The 20567-nt window shown below is 34.7% G+C and overlaps 2 protein-coding genes across 5 annotated transcripts; both read right to left on the bottom strand.

Annotated features, from left to right (window-relative positions):
• Positions 1-279: 279 nt before the first annotated feature.
• On the bottom strand, positions 280-11875 carry gtf3c3 (general transcription factor IIIC, polypeptide 3). Of its 4 annotated transcripts, none has more exons than XM_016467871.1 (19): positions 11615-11875; positions 11333-11438; positions 9597-9767; positions 9367-9464; positions 8571-8694; positions 8253-8444; positions 7367-7532; positions 6928-7075; positions 5879-6017; positions 5529-5629; positions 4847-5018; positions 4537-4739; positions 4358-4459; positions 3453-3588; positions 2626-2851; positions 1442-1632; positions 1132-1256; positions 680-832; positions 280-470 (listed from the first exon to the last, which is right to left on the bottom strand). In XM_016467871.1, exons 1-19 carry the CDS (start codon positions 11699-11701, stop codon positions 348-350), a joined length of 2763 nt encoding a protein of 920 aa, XP_016323357.1. In that variant the 5' UTR covers positions 11702-11875; the 3' UTR covers positions 280-347. The 4 variants fall into 4 exon arrangements, with proteins under 4 accessions (XP_016323357.1, XP_016323358.1, XP_016323360.1 ...); XM_016467872.1 differs by having other exon boundaries at positions 281-470; positions 9367-9476; positions 9612-9767; XM_016467874.1 differs by having other exon boundaries at positions 281-470; positions 9367-9473; positions 9612-9767.
• A 2263-nt stretch (positions 11876-14138) lies between these two features.
• LOC107673994 (FAST kinase domain-containing protein 2-like) lies at positions 14139-19692 on the bottom strand. Its single transcript, XM_016467845.1, has 10 exons — positions 19538-19692; positions 19348-19456; positions 18158-18281; positions 17910-18049; positions 16753-16925; positions 16429-16592; positions 16125-16349; positions 14869-14953; positions 14622-14736; positions 14139-14444 (listed from the first exon to the last, which is right to left on the bottom strand). Exons 1-10 carry the CDS (start codon positions 19690-19692, stop codon positions 14334-14336), a joined length of 1401 nt encoding a protein of 466 aa, XP_016323331.1. The 3' UTR covers positions 14139-14333.
• Between the last annotated feature and the right edge of the window lie 875 nt (positions 19693-20567).

Genomic DNA, 20567 nt, shown 5'->3' with positions numbered 1-20567 from the left:
GTTCCCATTAAGAAACAAACTCGTCTACATCTTGGATGGCCTGAGGGCGAATACATTTTCAGCAAATTTTCATTTGGGTAAACTATTGCAAGCACTGTATTAAAATAATGACCCTTACCCTTAAAAATGTGCTTTGGGTCTCCATGAATATTTGACTAAGCTGACAATTGTATTGTACTTTAAATTCTTAGATTTTTTGTTTACTTCTGAATTTAAAACTCACTCTTCACCTGAACTAACACATAAAATCAAACTCAATGCAAAGATATAATAAATTAATTTATTGGAGAAAAAAAAAAGTAAATTTATAAAAGCAACTATAAACCTGAGTCTGATCACGCATTGAGTCAGACAGTACAGTAAGTATAGATGACATGGCGGGCCATTTCCTTATTACCACTGGACTGGTATATAAGGGATAGGTTGTAGGCAATCTCTCTTCTCAAGTCCACTTGGTCATCATCAATCCCCTTCAAATGACAAGAGAAATCATTTACATTTCACGAAGCATTGAAAACAGCCTATTAATACGTGGATATATATATATATATATATATATATATATATATAGCACAGAGCTTCTGAATGTCTCTCTCATGTTGTGAGAATTTGGGAGATCTCTGGGATGATTTATGGATACATGTTGAATTATACAGATATTAAACTGAAAGCATCTTACCTCCAGTTTGAGTGGGGGGAGGGTGAGGGCTTTCTCATAGTAGTGAATGGCTAAATGACCGAGTCCAAGCTGGTGTAAAGCCCGACCGATATTATACAGAGACTCTTGACAATGACCTCTGAGATCCACATAGCGCCACAGGAATGAGAAACCCTGACAAACAACCAAAATATGTGGTATATGCGCATACACAGAAATTCATTTATCTATCTAAACAGGGACATCTGGTTGACATCTTGCCATTTTAAAATGACTGTTTTTATTAATTACTTAATAACTAAAATATAATATAATATAATAGTAACTTTCTTATACCAAAACCTTTTTTTCTTTATAATTTCTCTCTTTATATTTTTTTAATAGCATGATCAAATAAAGCTAACTTAAAGGGACATTTCAGCAACTTTGCTTCCAAAAGTAACTCGTTTAGAAAAACACACATCATACTGTACCTGCACAATGAGTGGATGCCTTTTCATGACAAACCTCTGACAGGCCATGTGAAAGAATGTGAGACCAACAACCAAACTATGAAGAGGATGATCGGGCTGGTTTCTGAACGCCTGCATGTACTGACCTAATCAGTGACGAGAAAGTATATTAATAATAGTTATAATAATAATCCATTTTGATTAATAATAATGCCATATATGACAATGCTCAAACTCAAATCAATTATACAACTACCTATGACACACTCATCATGTGCAAAACCTAGTAATATACACCAGAATTGTGGGATAGCAAATGTCTAAACCATACCAAGTGCATGTTTGAAAGTCCCAGAAACCAGCGAGGTGTGTCCATTGAGAAGGTAGAGCGCATGGTTATCGGGATGTTTGAGCATTTGACGCAGACAGAAACGATGATGTCTGGCATCCTGAGAGTGCAGGGTAACCTGATTAAACACGTTCCACAGCTGAGTCCGTTCCACATTGTCCATTAACATCAACCTGCAACAGACAGAGTATATATATATAAAGTACTTAAAGACAAGTTCTCTATTGAGAAAGAAGACCAAGTGGTCACTTAAAGCCACTTCTCAAATCAAATCAATTCCACTCTGCAATCAAATAAAGAAACTTTTAGCCTCAAATTTGATTTTCAACCTACTATTCCTCGGAGAATAATTTCTCAGATATTAGACTTGAGGTTATCTTGAGATTTAAACATATGTTGCCCCTTGTGTGATTGTTTATGCAGTATTCGGCTAATTTGATCACGGTTTTATGCATAAAACTCATAATCCTGCATTTCCTCCAAAAATGCATTTCTTTTGGTGGTAAATGTGGGATTGTTTGTTTTAAACATATTCTGTATTGTGTTTTTAAAAACTGATTACATTTATATATATGAAATAAGAAGAATGAATCTGTGGTTCAGTGGTAAAGCATTGCATTATCAGCGCAAAAGGTTGTGGGTTCGATTCCCAGGGAACACACATACTGGTAAAAAAATGTATAGCCTGAATGCACTGCAAGTTGCTTTGGATAAAAGCATCTGCTAAATGCATGAATTATTGATTTATTATACATTTAATTAGTTAAATCAATAAATATGTAAATAAATAAATAAAAAATTAAATAAGTGAATTAGTGGAGGATTCTGTGTTTTAAACATGATAAAACTATTATCAAATTAGCCAAATACTGTATAAACAAGCACATAACCAAGAAATTTAAAAAATAATAATAAATACAAATAATTAAGAAGTTTTTAAAAATACAGAATAAAGAATATCATCATTTAAACACAGAACCTTGCATTTTACACCAAAATAAATACATTTTTTTGTTGGAAAACGCAGGATTCTGTGTTTTAAGCATGGTAAAAATAAATCAAATTAGCCAAAATACTGCATACACAAACCAGGTTTTGATTCATTGGCTGATTTAATTTAGATTTTTTTATTTAGGATGCTGAATATATAGACAGATTTATCTGACCTTATATAGTCATAAGCTTTGCGGAAGTTGCGGTCGAGGAAGGCGGCGGACAGGCCGAGGTATTCCAGCTCTTTGCGCTTCACGCGGTCGTCGTAGAAGGAATAGTACTCTAAAGTGGAGTCCACTAATAACTCGGCCTCGGCGAAGCGCTTCACCTCACACAGAACGGCCAAACAGCGCTGTAACAGCTTCCACCAGTCGTCTCGAGAGAGGACACTCGTCTTACCTTAGAGAGAAAGACACTAAGATACTTCAGCTGAAAAGGTAGGATGTTTCAGAGAAGGAGCAAGTAATTGCATCTTGATTTAAGTTTACAAAGATTTGTTGACTTTAACGAACCAAAATGCTGGGTTGTAGTATGTAAATATTATTGATCATAGAATTCATTATGTGCAGTGTTGGGGTAACGCATTACAAGTAACGCGAGTTACGTAATCAGATTACTTTTTTCAAGTAACTAGTAAAGTAACGCATTACTTTTTAATTTACAAGAGAATATCGGGAGTTACTTTTTCAAATAGGTAACACAAGTTACATTTTTCTTCCAATTTATTGATTGACAGCTCTCCTTTATTTTAAAAACAAACAAGCAAGCCCTGTGCAGATTTAAAAAGTAACGCAAAAGTAACGTAACGCATTACTTTCCACAAAAAGTAACCAAGTAACGTAATTAGTTACTTTTTTATGGAGTAACGCAACATTGTAATGCATTACTTTTAAAAGTAACTTTCCCCAACACTGATTATGTGATCCTCAAGTCTGAGGACAGTTTGAAGTGAACGCCACAATGAATGAGTGTTACTGTAGCTAAATCTGATGTGCTTCACCTATCACATCCAGATACGCTGCCTCCTGGTCAACAATCTCTGTCAGGTTGTTGCGTGACACTTTTATAAGCTTCAGATGTTTGACTCCAGAGGACCTGTCAGAGACGACACACACCTGAGCCCTCACCATCGCCACCTTCACAAAACAGAAAACACAACCACATCTCAAACTTTAGATGAAGAGAATTCATTTTGTGAAAAATGTCAAGTCTCCTAAACCTGGTAGTCAGAGAGCAGGAATGAACTACTAGCTCTTTAAGAGTGGTTGACTACAAATATTAGCTGGGTAATTGAATATACATTGATATAGGCTGCTTCAATTGTATACGGGCTGATTCATCAGATTATTTAGGTATAGACAAAATACGATAGCAGACTATTAACAACAGATTTGTGATAGTCGTATTCATTTTTTTTTATTTTTGGAGCCTAGGTGTGCCAACTTTTTTCTGTTTTTCATATGAAAAATATGGTATACCTATATTAAACTGAATCTGACAATATATTTCAATCAGATATACACCACAGCTCCAAAAGTAGAAAATCTTTAAGTTCTCACAACAGGTGACGTTTCGAGCCTAAAAGCTCTTCATTCATGAAAATTCTGCTTTGCATCACAGGAATAAATTACATATTGAAATATTTTCAAACAGAAAACAGTTACTTTAATTAGCAATAATATTACAGTTTTTATAGTATTTATTTTGATCAAATAAATGCCGCTCGTTTTAAAAACAATTAAAAAAAATATTAGTAAACAAACTTTTGAACAGTAGTGTATGTTGCGATTTATGTACATCTCTGCCGTTATGGAATTTTATTCTGTATATATCATATACTTGCTACAAGTCACAAACTGCTCTCTTTATATCACCATCAGACATTAAGCACAGTCAGATTCTGACCTTCAGGAGCATGGACAGCATGGTCAACACAGTATCAATGTAATCATCAGTGCGTCCTTGAGCATGCAGAAGAGTCGAGCGATGCAGCAACAGCTTCAGTTCCTGAAAGACATCACACACATAATCATACAAAAGCTCAACTCAGTGTCCACTGTCCACACCTCCTAACACAACACTACCTGCTGGGCAGCAGAAGAGTCCTGTGCAAGGGTTTCAGCATCATACATGGGCTCCAGGGCCTTGAGGGCCATGTTGGGACGTCCCAACTGCTGCTGGAGGGTGGAGAGGGCCAGACGCGCATCTAGATGGAGTGGAGCCATTTCAACAACCTTACTGTAGCTCTTTGCTGCAACCTCCAAATGACCAAGTGCCTTTAGACACTCTGCAAACAAGCAAATCAAGATCAGATGACATCTTAAGTCATTTAACTATTATAATGACCGACTTTAATCATTGCTTTTCCAAATTTAGTGCAGTAAAGCATGTAACCTGCATGTCGGAGCCAAACGACTGCCAGGTTGTATCTCTCCGAGCAGACGAGGGCGGAGAGCAGAGGCAGGGCAGAGTTATACTCGCCCTCTTCCATAAAAGCCTCGGCCACGTCCAAATACAAATCGCCCAGCTCCTCTGGGTTCTGCTCCATCAGTGACGTCAGCATGGGCTAAAGACAAAATGTCACAGGCGAGAAAATCAAATATGGATGAGACATCCGTCGTCACATTTATTCTATCATTTGGAAGAGGTAATTTGTTCATTTTAAGTGTTAAAATGTTCAAATGTTTCGGTTACACTTTATTTTAAGGTGTCCTTGTTACAGTGTAATTATATACATTTAAGAACTGAGTAATATTAATTAACTACATGTACTTACTATATGGTTAGGGTAAGGATTAGGGTTTGGCTTAGGGATACTTATAATAGTAAGTACATGTAATATGTGTAACAAGGACACCTTAAAGTAAAGTGTTACCAATGTTTCCTTCTGAATGTTAAAACGGCATTAAGCAGATACTTGTGAATATAAGTGTTTCAGTAAAAAACATGTTTAAAAATGTATTTAATACAAGGTGAGAAAGATTTTTTTAAATACAAAACTGTTTAGAAACCAACAGTATTACTTGGAAATCAGTTGTATAAATGAGAGCGTGTGCACGTGTATAAATGTACTTACATCCAGAGGTTTGATGACGCTCCGGTGGATGAGACACACCATCATCTTCACTCTGATGTCGATTGGAACATCATCAGGAATCACCACCTCCACAATTTTACCTATGCATTTAAAAACATGTCATCAATGTGATCAGAATGCTTTTCTCTGATTAACAAGGTTATTATCAGCCTAGTCCTGCCAAACTAAAATCTACATCTGCATAATATAAAGCACACAATGAATAGAAGAAAACATACTATTATTATTATTATTACTATTATTGAACATTTATTTATTTGTTTTCATTATTATCATCATCTGTGGTACAGCATTACACATTATGACAGAACATTTATTTTTTGTCTTACCTTTTTCCTCTACAGAGTCGTTTTTCTTCTCCTCTCCTTCTGTATCTTGTGCAGGCGTGTTGTCAGCCGTCTCCGTCTGTGTCTCTGTCTCCTCCTCCTCCTCTCTTTTCAGAACGATGCCACAAAACTTCACCAGCACCTACAGATGCACACATTTGAGCATTTACATTAAAATTAATACAATAGTGGGAAAAAGGTGAGCCACTAAGAACCATCTTGCATCAAGTGTGAATTACGACATGAGATGCTAAAGCAAAAAAAAAAAAGAAAAACAAGGTATTTCTTTATTCAGAACCTCTTGACCAGTTCCCAACTTTAAGCAAAATGTAACAATGAATCATTTTTTTAAATTACATCACTTTTTGTAAACATTTTGTTAATTTTATTGCAGAAAAATACATATTTTAATTATTTAATTTCATTCAGAATTAATATGATCTTTTTTTACATGATAAACAATGATATTATTAATAATAATAAAACATAAATTAATATAAAAATCCATGCATTAAAATGATCTAAATTGTAAAATATTAATCATAACTAATAATTACAGAATACTATTTTTATGTAAGTGTGCACTGACATTTAAAAACATCGTTTTTTGTTTTATATTTCTTTATTAATTACTATTACTACTATTAATATTTCTTTATTCACTATATTTCATTACTACAGTAGTTCCAAACTTTAAGCAAAATATAATGCGTAGTTTAAAGACTAATTTTTATATATAATATTGGATTAAAAAATATTTTATTAGTTTTTTGTAAACATTTTATCAATTTTATTGTGAAAAAAATACACATGAATTATTTCACGTAATTCTGCACTGATTTTTATAAATGATTTAAATAATCTTCTTACTCAGAGTTCTGCATGTTTTCATTAAGTTTGTCTTTTTTCAATTACAGAGCCAATTTAACTACAGTATTTTTTCTGTCTATTTGACAGTTACATAATGGCATCATGTCTTATCCATACCCTGTTCTGCTCTCTATATTTCAATATTTGCCACTGAAAAGCCTGCTAGTCTTTTCTGACCTCACCTCCAGAGCTTTTTCATGCTGGTGATTGGCTATGAAGAGTTCAGCAGCCATGTTGACACACTCATGTGAGACGAGTTCAGGATGACTCTCCAGAGCTTCCTCCATGACTCCTATAGCGGACGGCAACTCGCTGCTCTCATAGTAACTCCTGAAATAAACACATGCACAGTTCTGGGGTTACAAACTATACAAGCAGAGATATGTACTTTATGGCTTTCAGAAGCTGTCATGGCATTAATGGCACAACCATGAGCTCATTAACATGTCAACATACAAACAACAATATAGATAATAACAGAGGCCACTTGCATGTGAAGTCTTAAAGGTACAGTAGCAAAAACAGTTTATTTTTAAGGGTCAGCGAAAGGGTGGAATGTCATGAAACTAAATTATGGAGCAAAAAACCTTGACTAACAAAAGATGAGAGCATCGTACTTACTTAGCCATGTCTCGTGAGAGCTGCATGAACTGTTCTCCATCGGAGGGTGGCAGCAGGCTGAGGATGCGGCGATACCCGTCCATGGCCTGCTTGTGCTCCCCGACCTGCTCATAAAGGCTCGAGCGCTCCCACAGGTACTGAACGTTACTGGGGTCGTATTTAATCGCTGGGAACAAAGCAGCAGACATCATGTGCTTCAAACACATTTTGTGCTAGACACATTTTACAAAGGCATCTCAGTACTTTAACATCTGCTGAATTTGAGTCATGTGATTGACTGTTAGTACACAGCGATACACTTCATCTCACTTTTTATTTTATTTTAAAGCCAAACCAAATATTTTAAGAAACCATTTCTAAGAGATGTGAAGAGAGACAGATTTACAACAAGAACAACTTAATAATAATAATTATAATAACTATAAATAATGAAACAAAAAATATATTCTATCTAATTTTTATATAATATTATCTTTATTATTACATAAATAAAAATCCAGATAGATAGATAGATAGATCTTTTCAGCAAGGATATATTAAACTGATCAGCAAAGACAGTAAAGGCATTTGCATTATTAGAAAAGTTATTTTGTACTTTGTATTCATGAAAAAATGTATTATGGTTTCCACAAAAATATGAGCAGCACAGTAATGATGCTGAAAATTCAGCTTTGCATCACAGGAATAAATTGCATTTTAAAATATATTCCAATAGAAAACATTTATTTTAAACTGTAAAAATATTTCACAATTTTACTCTTTTACTGCATTTGTAATGAAATGAATGCAGCCTTGGTGAGCAGAAGAGACTTCATGTTTCAAAAACATTTTTAAAAATCTTACAGACTCCACACCATTGAACAGTAGTGTAGATCTGTATACAGACCTTTAGTGTAGCAGATGATGGCTTGTTTGACGTTGTCCTGCTCCAGGGACATGTCTGCCAGTTTGACCCACTCCTCATAGTCACTGGGGTTCAGATGAGCAGCGATCAGTCCGAACTGAAGCGCTTTCTCCATGTCCCCCTGATCCTCATAGATCATAGCCAGTGTGGAGAACGGCTCGTATGCCACAGGAGCTGAGAGAGACGAGAGAGACATGAGGGTTTATTCAATGACACTACTGATTAATGTGCAGAAACCACTACAATTAAAACACTGTGTTCGAGTGACCAAGATCAACTTTTGTTGACAACAAAACTCGCCTTGGCGAATGATCTCCATGCACATCAAGATGGCATCCTCCTTTTCTCCTCTAGCGTAGCGGATGTTAGCCTCTCCCATGAGTCCTCTGAGAGCCCGAGGTAACTTACTGCGGTGACGTCTCTCCTAAAAAAGAACAACAACAAAAAAACAATGTGCTTATAAATAAACTGAAGATTTGATCAATGCTATACAATTATCATGATCAATAACAGTGATTATTGATACCTGTAGGCATTAGCAAAACAAAATGTGATACTTCTGATATTTCTTTATTTAGAAACTCATAATCTATTACTAGAGTACTTCCTGACTTTATTAAGCAAAATATAATTAATAAATTAAACTCATTTTTATATATAATATTAGATTACTTTTCTGTAAAATATTTTATTTTTATTACAAGAAAATACAAATGTAACTATTTAACTTAATTCAGCATTTTTATATATTTCAAATAATAATAAAACTACAAATAAAAAAAACTGACTAATCATAAAATAAATTAATTAATCTAATAAAATCAAAGCTAATCATCATTAGAGAATACTAATTATATGCATCAAGAGTTCATTATGTCATATGTACATAAATGTATCAAAAAATAAAGGGAATTCTTCTGATACTTCTTTATTCAGGAACTCAAAACATAATAAATAATAATAATAACAAATTACTCATTTTTGTAGCTGTAACTAGATCAAAATGTAAAATTAGATCATCCTTTTTTATATATATATTTGATTAATTTTATTGTTATTGATTATTAATGCTGACCTAGCAGGGCAATCTACCAACCTTCATCATTTTTTTATTCTCACGGTTCAGCTCCATTTCTAAGGCAAATACATCTCCGGGTGTGACATTGTCGTCATTGTCCTCTTCTTCTTCTTCTTCTTCTTCTTCTTCTTCTTCTTCTTCTTCTTCTTCTTCTTCTTCTTCTTCTTCTTCTTCTTCTTCTTCTTCTTCTTCTTCTTCTTCTTCTTTGTCTTCTTCTTCTTCTTCTTCTTCTTCTTCTTCTTCTTCTTCTTCTTCTTCTTCATCATCATCGTCGTCTCCATCCTCCTCTCCAATGTCTCTCCACTCCATCTTTCCATCTTCATTATCTTCATCCTCCTCCACACACTCCTCCAGTCCCTCTCCGATCATGGAGGCAAAAGCTTTCTGAACAGATGGACTGACTCCTTCTTCTGCCGTCTCTGTTAGAGATCACACAAAATACAGCTTGTGATGTGATGTTGTGTGACGCTGAATATTGATTCCCACCTGCCTCAGTCAAACGCTCTTGATGTGTTTGCCATACAAGCAAGAATAGGAAACTAAAATCTGATCTATTATCTTGTCAGTCAATCAATAAATCCTGGGATCAAATTTCGGGATCGAAAAACACAGTACTGTGTTTGAAGTTGATAAGATTTTATTTTTTTAATAAATTCATATTTTTATTCCATAAGAATGCATTAAATTGATCAAAAGTGAGGGTAAACAAAGAGATTTATAATGTTACAAAAAAATATCAAATTATCAAATACATTTTCTTTTCAACTTCTGCTTATCAAAGAATCCTGAAAAAATGTATCACAGCTTCCACAAAAATATTAAGCAACTGTTTTGTTAATAATATGAAAAGTTTCTTGAGCAGCAAATCAGTATATTAGAATGTTTTCTGAAGGATCATGTGACACTGAAGACTGCAGTAATGATGCTGAAAATTCAGCTTTGCATCACAGAAAAAAATTACATTTGAAAATTGTTAATAAACTATTACAGTTTATTTAAAACTGTAATAATATTTCAGAATATTACTGCTTACCCCAAACTTTTGAATGGTAGTGTAATTTATAAAACACCCAATTTAACACTGATTTAACACGCACATTGCACAATATTCTGAAAATTATGTTTAAGTTATTATATTTTGTTCTGTATGCATTCTACCATACGTTTAGCCCAACTTTAATAAATCATTTCTTAGAATTAGTGTTTTTCAGCTCTTTGCCTCATAAATCTCTTACTCGTCTATACACACATAAACCAAACACTGCACACTGGTTCTCAACTGTGTTTTATATCATATTTATTCAGTTTGAAATAAGGCAAAGTGTCTATTCCTATCTGCAGGAATAGCTTATTATTATTAAATTGCATATAATCTATCTGCAGCATGCATATTATTTTGACATTTATAAGTTCGATTTTTGGTTTCAAGATGCATGCAAAATTATCTCGACCAAACAAAGTAGTTTCGCTTTCACAATGAAAAACACAGCAGCCTAGCGTAAGGGGAAGCCCCGGCTTAGCATGCTGCACCAAGAGCTTGTAACACTCCAAAGAGAAAGGAAAATTTGAAATCGCATCATATGACCCCTTTAATTAAATCAATGTCTAATTTTGAGGTTATATTAATGTGTTTTGTGGGCCACTTGTAATATAGTTCATATTAAACTGCCTAGTCTAGTCTTACGAGTTAAGTCATCTATTATTATTTTTTCTTTTTCTTCTTCTTCTTCAGAACTGTTCATACCTTTAAGTCAGTTACAAAAAAAGTTAGATTAGTCTAATTTGAATCCGATAAGTAAGGCTGATCACTAGTTCTTAAGACAAGACACAGTCTCAACATGGGGGTTCTGTTGTTTATGCAACTGGTCCATTGTAAAGATGGTACAATCTGTGAGGTTTCATAAAAATACCTCATTATTACTTTCACCTATAGTGTTCCCCCTGAAGGTTACAAAAAGCCTGGAAATGTACGTGATATATCCACCTGTTTGACGGTGCCGTGTTTCTTTCGCACTTGGTTTTGAAGTGGACGGAACAGCGTCCTCCTGATCAGCAGCTTCATCATATTCTGACACACCTCCCTTCTGCTCCTGAAACACAACATGAGTCACATGCTACTCCATAGCACTTCAACAATACCATGGTGCATGTCCAAATCACATTCCAAAATAACTGCTTAGTGGACATACAGTATATATGCGCTATAATAGAGACACGTATTACATACATTCATATAGATGCTAGAATAAAAGCGGAATATTATGACCTTATCCTTTGCTTTTCTTTCCTCTCTCCGCCTTTCAAACTCCTCGAACGTTATCTTTCCTTCTAAATAATCGTTCAATTCGGACATTGCAGAAAAATAACTTGGTTTACTGCTTCATGTCACGTACAGTATAAACATTACACTGGTGCACTGCATGAGCACGGTCGCACGCTTCCTGCGTTTCTGCCTTCAGCCAATCAGAGAGCTCAAATTCTTCTTCGACAGTAAACGAAACACAACCACAGGTGACGCCATTCCAAAAGACCCACATCGCCACCAAGCGTCAAAGGAATATAGCGCAATCCAAATTTATCGTGGTACACGCTGTGGAAGATAATAATGTAACAATGTTTTTGTTAATGTAAATATATCATCCTTAGCATTTTTGCTGTTCGTACTACCATAATTGAGGTTTTGTACATTGTTCTTGGTTGTATAATATTTAGTAACAAAGCATATTAGTGCTGTCAAACGACTAATCGCGATTAATCGCATCCAAAGCACTTAATCAGCTGTCAATTACTGAAACGTCAGGTTTTATTTATTCACTTCAGAGTCATTTAGACATTCGGTCTAGACATTTGCTCTAGATTTCATTACACAAGCCATACTCTTCTCGGACAACTCCTGAAGTTCACAATAGGGAACTAAACTAAGTCTTGATTTCACTTCATTAAAAACTTAATTGTCTTAGGATATTGTCTTATGGTGCTTTGACTCACTGAACACAATATTAATTTATAATTCAGCATATGAGTGGCTGACATTCAAGCAAAAAAACTGAGGAAGGAAAACCTCGATAATATGAAAAGAAAATAATACAGTTGTCCTAAATACAGCGGGTAAAATAAGTATTGAACACGTCACCATTTTTCTCAGTAAATATATCTCTAAAGGCACTGTTGACATGACATTTTCACCAGATGTCGGTAACAACCCTAGCAATCCATACATACAAAGAAAACAAAACAAATAAGTTCAGAAATTAAGTTCTGTGTAATCAAATGGAATGGCCCAGGGGAAAAGTATTGAACACGCTTACTGAAACGTATTTAATACTTCGTACAAAAGGCTTTGTTGGTAATGACAGCTTCAAGACGCCTCCTGTCTGGAGAAACTTCTTCAAACCTTGAAGGTTCCATGGGCCTCTTCGATGAACTCTAATCTTTAGTTCTTTCTATAGATTTTCTAATGGATTCAAGTCAGGTTATTGGCTGGGCCATTCTAGAAGCTTTACTTTCTTTCTCTGAAACCAATTGAGAGTTTCCTTGGCTGTGTGTTTGGGATCATTGTCTTGATGGAATGTCCACCCTTGTTTCTTCTTCATCATTCTGGTAGATGGCAGCAGATTTTTATCAAGAATGTCTCGGTACATTTTTCCATTCATCCTTCCTTCAATTATATGAATTTTGCCAGGGCTACACCATGATGTTGTTGGGGCGATGTTCAGTGCTATTTGACCTCCAAACATGGTGTGTATTATGGCATCCAAAAGAGTTTAATTTTGGTCTCATCTGACCAGACTATATTCTCCCAGCATTTCCCAGGCTTGTCTAAATGTTGTGCAGCAAACTTTAAACGAGCTTCAACATGCTTTTTCTTCAGCAATGGAGTCTTGCGTGGTGAGCGTGCATACAGGCCATGGCGGTTGAGTGCATTCATTATTTTACTTATTTTCTTTGAAACAGTTGTACCTACTAATTCCAGGTCTTTCTGAAGCTCTCCACAAGTGATCCTTGGCTCTTAGAAAACGCTTCTATTTTTTTTTTCACTACTCTGTCAAGAAATCTTGCAAGGAGCACCTGGTCGTGGCCAGTTTATGGCGAAATTATGTTCTTTCCGCTTCCGGATTATGGCCCCAACAGTGCTCACTGGAACATTCAGAAGTATAGAAATCTTTTATAGAAAATTTTGCAAAAATAAGGTTGTGAAGGTCTTGAGAAAGCTCTTTGCTTTAACCCATCATGAAATGTTTCTTGTGTGACACGTTGGTCATGAGACACCTTTTTATAAACCATCAGTTGGGACTGAACCAACTAATATTAATTTCCACTGACAAGGGCCATGATTGGTTTCCAACTACTGATAGATTTCAGCTGGTGTCTTTGGATAGATTTCCATGCCTTTTTGCACCTCCCTTTCTTCATGTTCTATACTTTTTCTCGGCGTCATTCTACTTTATTACACAGAACTTAATTTCTGAACTTATTTTTTTCTTTGTATGTATGGATTACTTGGGTTGTTACCAACATCTGGTGAAAATTTCGTCAACAGCACCTTTAGAAATATATGTACTGAGAAAAATGGTGATGTGTTATATATATATATATATATATATACACCGACCAGATACAATACTGATTTTGGTGGGATTTCAAATTTTTTTTAAATGACATTTGTCGTGTTTTGGAACCAAACTCTTCATATACTGTATATAAAAATGTTGCTGAATTTAAAATAAAACCACAGAAATAAAACACTGAAAAAAAAAAAGAGGCAAAATCAGCTTTTTATTATTAAAAAAACTCGCTTCATATTTATTCTTTCATTGATTTCAATCTCTCGGTGTTCGAGGAAGAATACATAACTGTACAATATTGATATTATACATCAATAAATACTATGTATCATGCATCCATCTCGGAGTAAGATCAAAATGTCCTCCATGCGTGAGGGGAAATGAAATAGCACAGAATTGCTCTCTTAGGAACAGTGACTTTCACTCTGTTTCTGGACTGTTGTTCGGTATTTCCTGTGCTGGAAAAATGAGCTTTTGTAGCATTTTAATCTTCTCTTCCTCAGTTTTAGAGTTGAGCTCAAGGACAGGAACCTAAACACATGAAATATATGAGGAATATTACTGAGAATGCAAAATGGAAAACCAGAGATTAAATGGTTGGTTAAATCCCTCTTGTTGTTCATAACACCATAGTATTTCTATGATACATGACTAAAAAACAGTATCACTTCTATACCAAAAATACAGAGGAATTAAAAAGAAATTTACCAAAACAGGTTTATAACCAAGTTTTTCAAGATGGCGAAGTTTGATAACCAAGCTGGCTCGAGGATGTGTTGTACCGAAGCAAAATGAAGTATGTGGGGCGCAGACCACCGCAATCCTGAAATAAAGGACAAAGAAGAGCTGTTAAATATGTCTGCAAAACTACTTTCTAGCATTCGACATCTAGGTATGTGAGATCAGCATGGGATTCTTCATATAAACATCACAGCTGTTTTGTGTTGTGTTTTACCTTTGGGCACACTGAGGTGACCCAGAATCCTTTGCACTGACGCCACATGTTTCTTCTGTTTGATGAGGCAGTGTAATCACACAGTCTAAAGCAAAGGCAAGACAACATTTCAAACAATATGCACAGTCTACTCCAACATGAAATGCCACAACATATTTAACAGCCATAATGTGACATGTTTCTAAGTGAAACAAATTGTTCAGTGGGAAATGTAGGCAGGGATTTGATTTTATCCATCAGGTTTGATTGAGTATGCAAAATAAGGTATATTAGCTTATTAATTTACATGATCATTTTATTATATTAATATTATGCAATTAATATGTGCATTAAAAACCCACTTATTGTTTTATGATTTGTTAGTTATAAATATAATTGTACAATTTATTTATAAGTTATGTATAATTTATTTATCAACATTTAATTGTTGATCATTCTTATTTGATTCTATTCTATTTTAAAACATTTACCATTTCATTATAAACTATTTTCTTTTTCTATTTTCTTTTGGTTGCTTGTATTTTGTGTCCAGAACTTGTTTACGCTTGTAAAGTATTTTGCATTGTATTTGGCATCTTAATGGTGCTAAAACTCTCTCTATTTTTTTTTTATTATGCAAAATAGAAGTTCTCATTTTTAAACTTTCGCGTATGAAGTCAATTTGACTTGGAAATGTTTGCTTGAGATTGATTTTTTTCCATCACTTGTAAAATACTTTAAATTGCATTGGGTTTGTTTGAAAGGTGCTATATAAATAAAGTTTGATTGTTTGATTAATATAATACTATTAAATTATGAAGGAGTAATGATGCTGAAAATTCAGCTTTGTCATCTCAGGAATAAATTCCATTTCAAAACATTTTCAAAAATAAATATTAAATTGTAATTACATTTCACAATATTATTGTTTTACTGTATTTTTATTCTTTCAGAAACATTAAAAAAATCTTTTAAATTTTTATTATGCAAATTAAATCAAATTTCTTGTTTTTAATCTTTTAAAAGATTAAGTTGGAGTAAACTTGACCTGTTTTCTCGCAATTTATTACTCTAAGCACTTAGTTTAAATTGCATTAGATTTGTCTGAAAGGTGTTGAATAAAAAATGTTTGATTAACATTATTAAATTAATATAAAAATATTACTTAGTTTGAATCTGACTTCCTTGCTGTGGTTTAATTCATTAATAGCAATATAACACTAAGCTTGAACTTATAATAAAAAGAAACCTGCACAGTAACATGAGGTTCATCTCACCAATGAAATAAATGCTCTGCTCCAGCACACTGTCCTGAACAGCATCATTTCCCACAATGCTCCTGACTGCACTGAGCACTTCCTGGTTGGCTGTGACCGCAGGAGCAGGAACTGAGATGTGCAGGTCTGGGATAGAGGTCAGGGAGGGCGGCAGCTGAGGTTTATCAAGTCGCAAACACAGATCCAACGTGTGCAGCCACCTCTGAATCTTATCCGACTGTTTGCCTGCGAGGACACAGGAACTGATCACAGCTGAAGTGTGATGGTTTATGGATGAAGAAAGAGAAAAAGTGGAGATACTAACCTTTCTCTAGGAGCTGGTCCAAAGTGTCCTTCTGTAGCAGTTTCTCCAGTGGGGTTTGGGGGAAGTGCTCCAGCAATCCCAGACAGTGGATGGCTTTCAATAGGTCTGTGGGAGACATCTTTGGAAGGTAGGACTCCAAGACCATTGTTACACTGGCCAGAAACCTAATTAAAAAGCAGCAAGTGCTAACAGTAAATATTCTGACAAAATATGGATTTTAATGTAAAATGCATGTGCAAATGATGTGCAACATTTCAAAATCTTACCAACCCCAAGCTTTTGAATGGTAAGTGTAAGTGATTAAGAATCAAAACAGCAGCTTACTGTGTTTTTTTCTCTTTCAGGTCGTGATTGAGGAGCGAAAAGACTTTTAAAACAGAAAGAAGGTCTTTCAGGGTCAGACTTTCGGATTTCTGAATGATTCTCTCTGCAAATGCATCCAACAAGACCACGGGTCTGAACAAAAGATTCTCAAATGTTACTAGAAAGAGAATCACCTGGAAAACATAAAAAACTAAACAAATTAATAAAGAACAAAAACAATCCTGCACAGTTTACTGCACTGAAGCTGATTATGTAATTCATCATGGACCACTAATAATAAACACACCTTTCTGCTCTGACACTGTAATGTTTAAGGCAGGAATGCACCAATATATTCAGGCTAATAATAGCACATTATTTTTATTATGGCCAATATCTGAAATGATGGTTGATAATATGCATCGTTCAAAGGTTTGGGGTTTGTAAGATTTTTTAAATGCTTTTAGAAAAATAAGTCTCTTATGCTCACCAAGACTGCATTTATTTCATCAAAAATACAGAAAAAAACAGTAATATTGTGAAATATTATTACAATTTAAAATATCCGTTTTCTATTTTAATATATTGTAAAATGTAGTTTATTTCTGTGATGCAAAGCTGAATTTTCAGCATCATTACAGTCTTCAGTGTCACATGATCCTTCAGAAATCCTTCTAATATGCTGATTTGCTGCTCAAGAAACATTTCTTATTATTAATGTTGAAAACAGTTAAAAACAGTTTTTTTCAGGATCTTTTGTAACATTATAAATACTTTTTGAGTCACTTTTTGAGTGTAATTGCTGAATAGAAGTATTAAATTCATAATCAAAATCAATCATACTGACACCAAACATTTGAAGTGTATGCTGATTTATCTATTTAAAAATACTATTACTACTAAATATACTAAAATAAATCATATATTTCAAGTGAAATTAGGCACTGTTTTTTCATTGTTCCTTTTGCAATAACAATAAAAATCTACAATATTCTATTCAAAGAAAAGTCAATGTGCAAAAAAACATGGGCAATTGTTTGGTACTTTTATAACCTGGCATAGAAAAATATTTTGACAGAGTGGTGCTTGACTCACTACCACACAAAATACTGTGCATTCCTCTTTTAACATGAACATGGATCAGTCTAACTGAAGTCTTAGATCACTAGATATCGCACCTGTTTGTTGGACCACATATCAAATGTGTTGGCCATGTATTCCGAGATGGAGCTGAAGAGGGTGTAGTTCCTGTAGTGAAGCTCATGGCAGGACTTCAGAACCGAAAGAAGTCTATTGAAGGGAAATTCATGCACGTTTTCTGCAGGACGAAATGAGAAGTAATGTTACAGTTATAGGTCTTGATTCACTGCTTCTAACTGTTTACTGTAGTTCTGGGAACATCTGAGAGGATCATGCTCATTCTCACCAGCTATCTTCTTGCTGCAGACATCCAGCAGAGGTTTGAAGTTCAGGCCCATGGCAGCCAGGCTGGAGAACATGTACTGGGTGTTGGGTGGACTAAACCCATCTGCCAACGACAGAGCTTTGGTCTGAGGGAGAACAGATAAGCCACTACTTCATTCTGACATCTGTATATGTGGATTTATTTTACAAATGGCAATAAAGTCTTGAAGGGTGTTACAAACTCAGCATCATCATTTCTCCTTTGATAGCTGTATACAAGGGTGACATGTCATGTTTTTTTTTCAGTTCAAAATATAAGCAATTGTACTTTGCATAAATAAATAAATATTTAGACATCATGGTCATAGAAAACATTTAGGAGTAAAATACAACATAATATTGAAAATATAAAGTGAATTACAATACTAAGAATTTAAAATGATATAAAAATAAATTTAAAAAAATGTATAAAGTTAATTAAAATGTAAAATTATTAATAAGAATTGTAACAAGAATATATACAGTCGTTAAAGGGATAGTTCACCCAAAAATGAAAATTAGCCCATTATTTACTCACCCTCAAGTCATCCTAGGTGTATACGACTTTCTTCTTTCAGACGAATCCAGTCGGAGTTATATTAAAAATTGTCTTTGATCTTCCAAGCTGTTTAATGGCAGTCAGCGGGTGTTGCAGTGCATCAGTCCAAAAGAAGTGAAATAAAGCGCATCCATCCATAATAAAAAGTGCCTCACACGGCTCCGGGGGGGTGAACAAAGGCCTCCTGTAGCGAATCGATGCATTTTTGTAAGAAAAATAACCATATTCAAAACGTAATAATCACTTTAATGTAGCTTGCACCAACAGTTGTACACAGAAGCAGCTCCGGGCAGATGACATAAGATGTCGGCGTTGCGAATGCGCTGAAGAAAGTCATATATGCCTAGGATGCCTTGAGGGCGAGTAATTCATGGGCTAATTTTCATTTTTGGGTGAACTAACCCTTTAAGGAAAATAAGTAATCTCAATGATGCAAAAAAAAAAAAAAATCATCTGCAATCATGCAAAATATCATTTCTTGTTTTTATCCTTTTGATTTGAGTAAATTAGACCTGGGCATGTTTTTATGAGCTTTAAATAAAGAAGAGACTCCATCAAATTGTGCATTCGATACATTTTAGGTGATATACATAATAAATCAATTGTAATCTAACCGCCAGCTCATTCTTCAGAAGTATCGGAGAGTTTTTTCCCACTGCGCGCATCATGCTCTGCAGAACAAGCACATTCTGGATCTCAGGAATACGATCCTTCAGCAACAACCTTCCAAAATCAGAACACAAATTAATGAAAACATACACACAGATGTATCATTTCATATTGGGGCTGTAATCATTTTCAAACCTTAAAGCCTCTCTCAGGGCCTGAACATTCCTACTGTTTTCCATCTCCCGAATACAGGAAGCCAACACCGAAAGAGACCTTATATCAAACTGATTCAGCCGCTCCTGGATGGGGCAAACAGAAAAAAAACAAGGGCAGTTCAGTAAATACTTCATAAACACATGAACTTAAATACAACAGAAATAAGATACACTGAATAAAAGTAGCAATATTAGCTGTTCTATTAGAAGAAAGAACTACTTGAAACTGGATACTCTTAAAGGGATAGTTCAACCAAAAATGAAAATTCTGTCATTAATTACTCTCATGTCCTCATGTCATTCCAAACCTGTAAGACCTTCGTTCATCTTCGGAACACAAATGAAGATGTTTTTGATGGAATCTGAGAGCGCTCTGACCCTCCATAGACAGCAAGGATTTGGAATGACATGAGTAATTAATGACAAAATTTTCATTTTTGGGTGAACTATCCCTTTAAGAATATAATAAACACAGACACAGAATTGTGAAAATTATGATTTAAAATATGAAAGTATATAAATGTTTTTTATAATATGTAAAATAAGTATATGACGAGTTCAGATGCAAAAGCCTCTAAGTGTCGCTTGAAATTTTCTTCTAAAATGAGCATTTTTATCAGGCTCCTATGTGTAGTAGGTTCAGTAATTTCACTTTAATGGCAATGAATTAGGGATGCGCCGATCCGATATTCATATCGGGTATCGGCTCCGATAGTGCCATTTTTCTCGGATCGGGTATCGGTCAGAGAGAGCCGATCCAAATCCGAGATATTTTTTTTATTTTTATTTTTTTTCAATTGTGCAAATTATTCTGTGTTACTTCTGAAGCCATACGATAGCTTAATGTGAGCTACATATGAATATTTAAGTCCTTACATTAAAGTTCACACAAACTCTTTTCTCCGCTGTGGCTGTCAGTCATTCGTTCAGCCTTTAAAGTTTAAACCCTGGTCGCGTTCGGTTACAGCAGTCAGCTCGGTAAAGCTCTCTCCAAGATCATTCTGTGTTCC

Source organism: Sinocyclocheilus anshuiensis, unplaced genomic scaffold (assembly GCF_001515605.1).
Source record: "Sinocyclocheilus anshuiensis isolate Anshui unplaced genomic scaffold, SAMN03320099.WGS_v1.1 scaffold348, whole genome shotgun sequence".
In the NCBI taxonomy this organism is placed as follows: Eukaryota; Metazoa; Chordata; class Actinopteri; order Cypriniformes; family Cyprinidae; genus Sinocyclocheilus; species Sinocyclocheilus anshuiensis.
The sequence above is the reverse complement of the archived record's forward strand: the minus strand, read 5'-3'. Positions and strand labels throughout refer to the sequence as shown.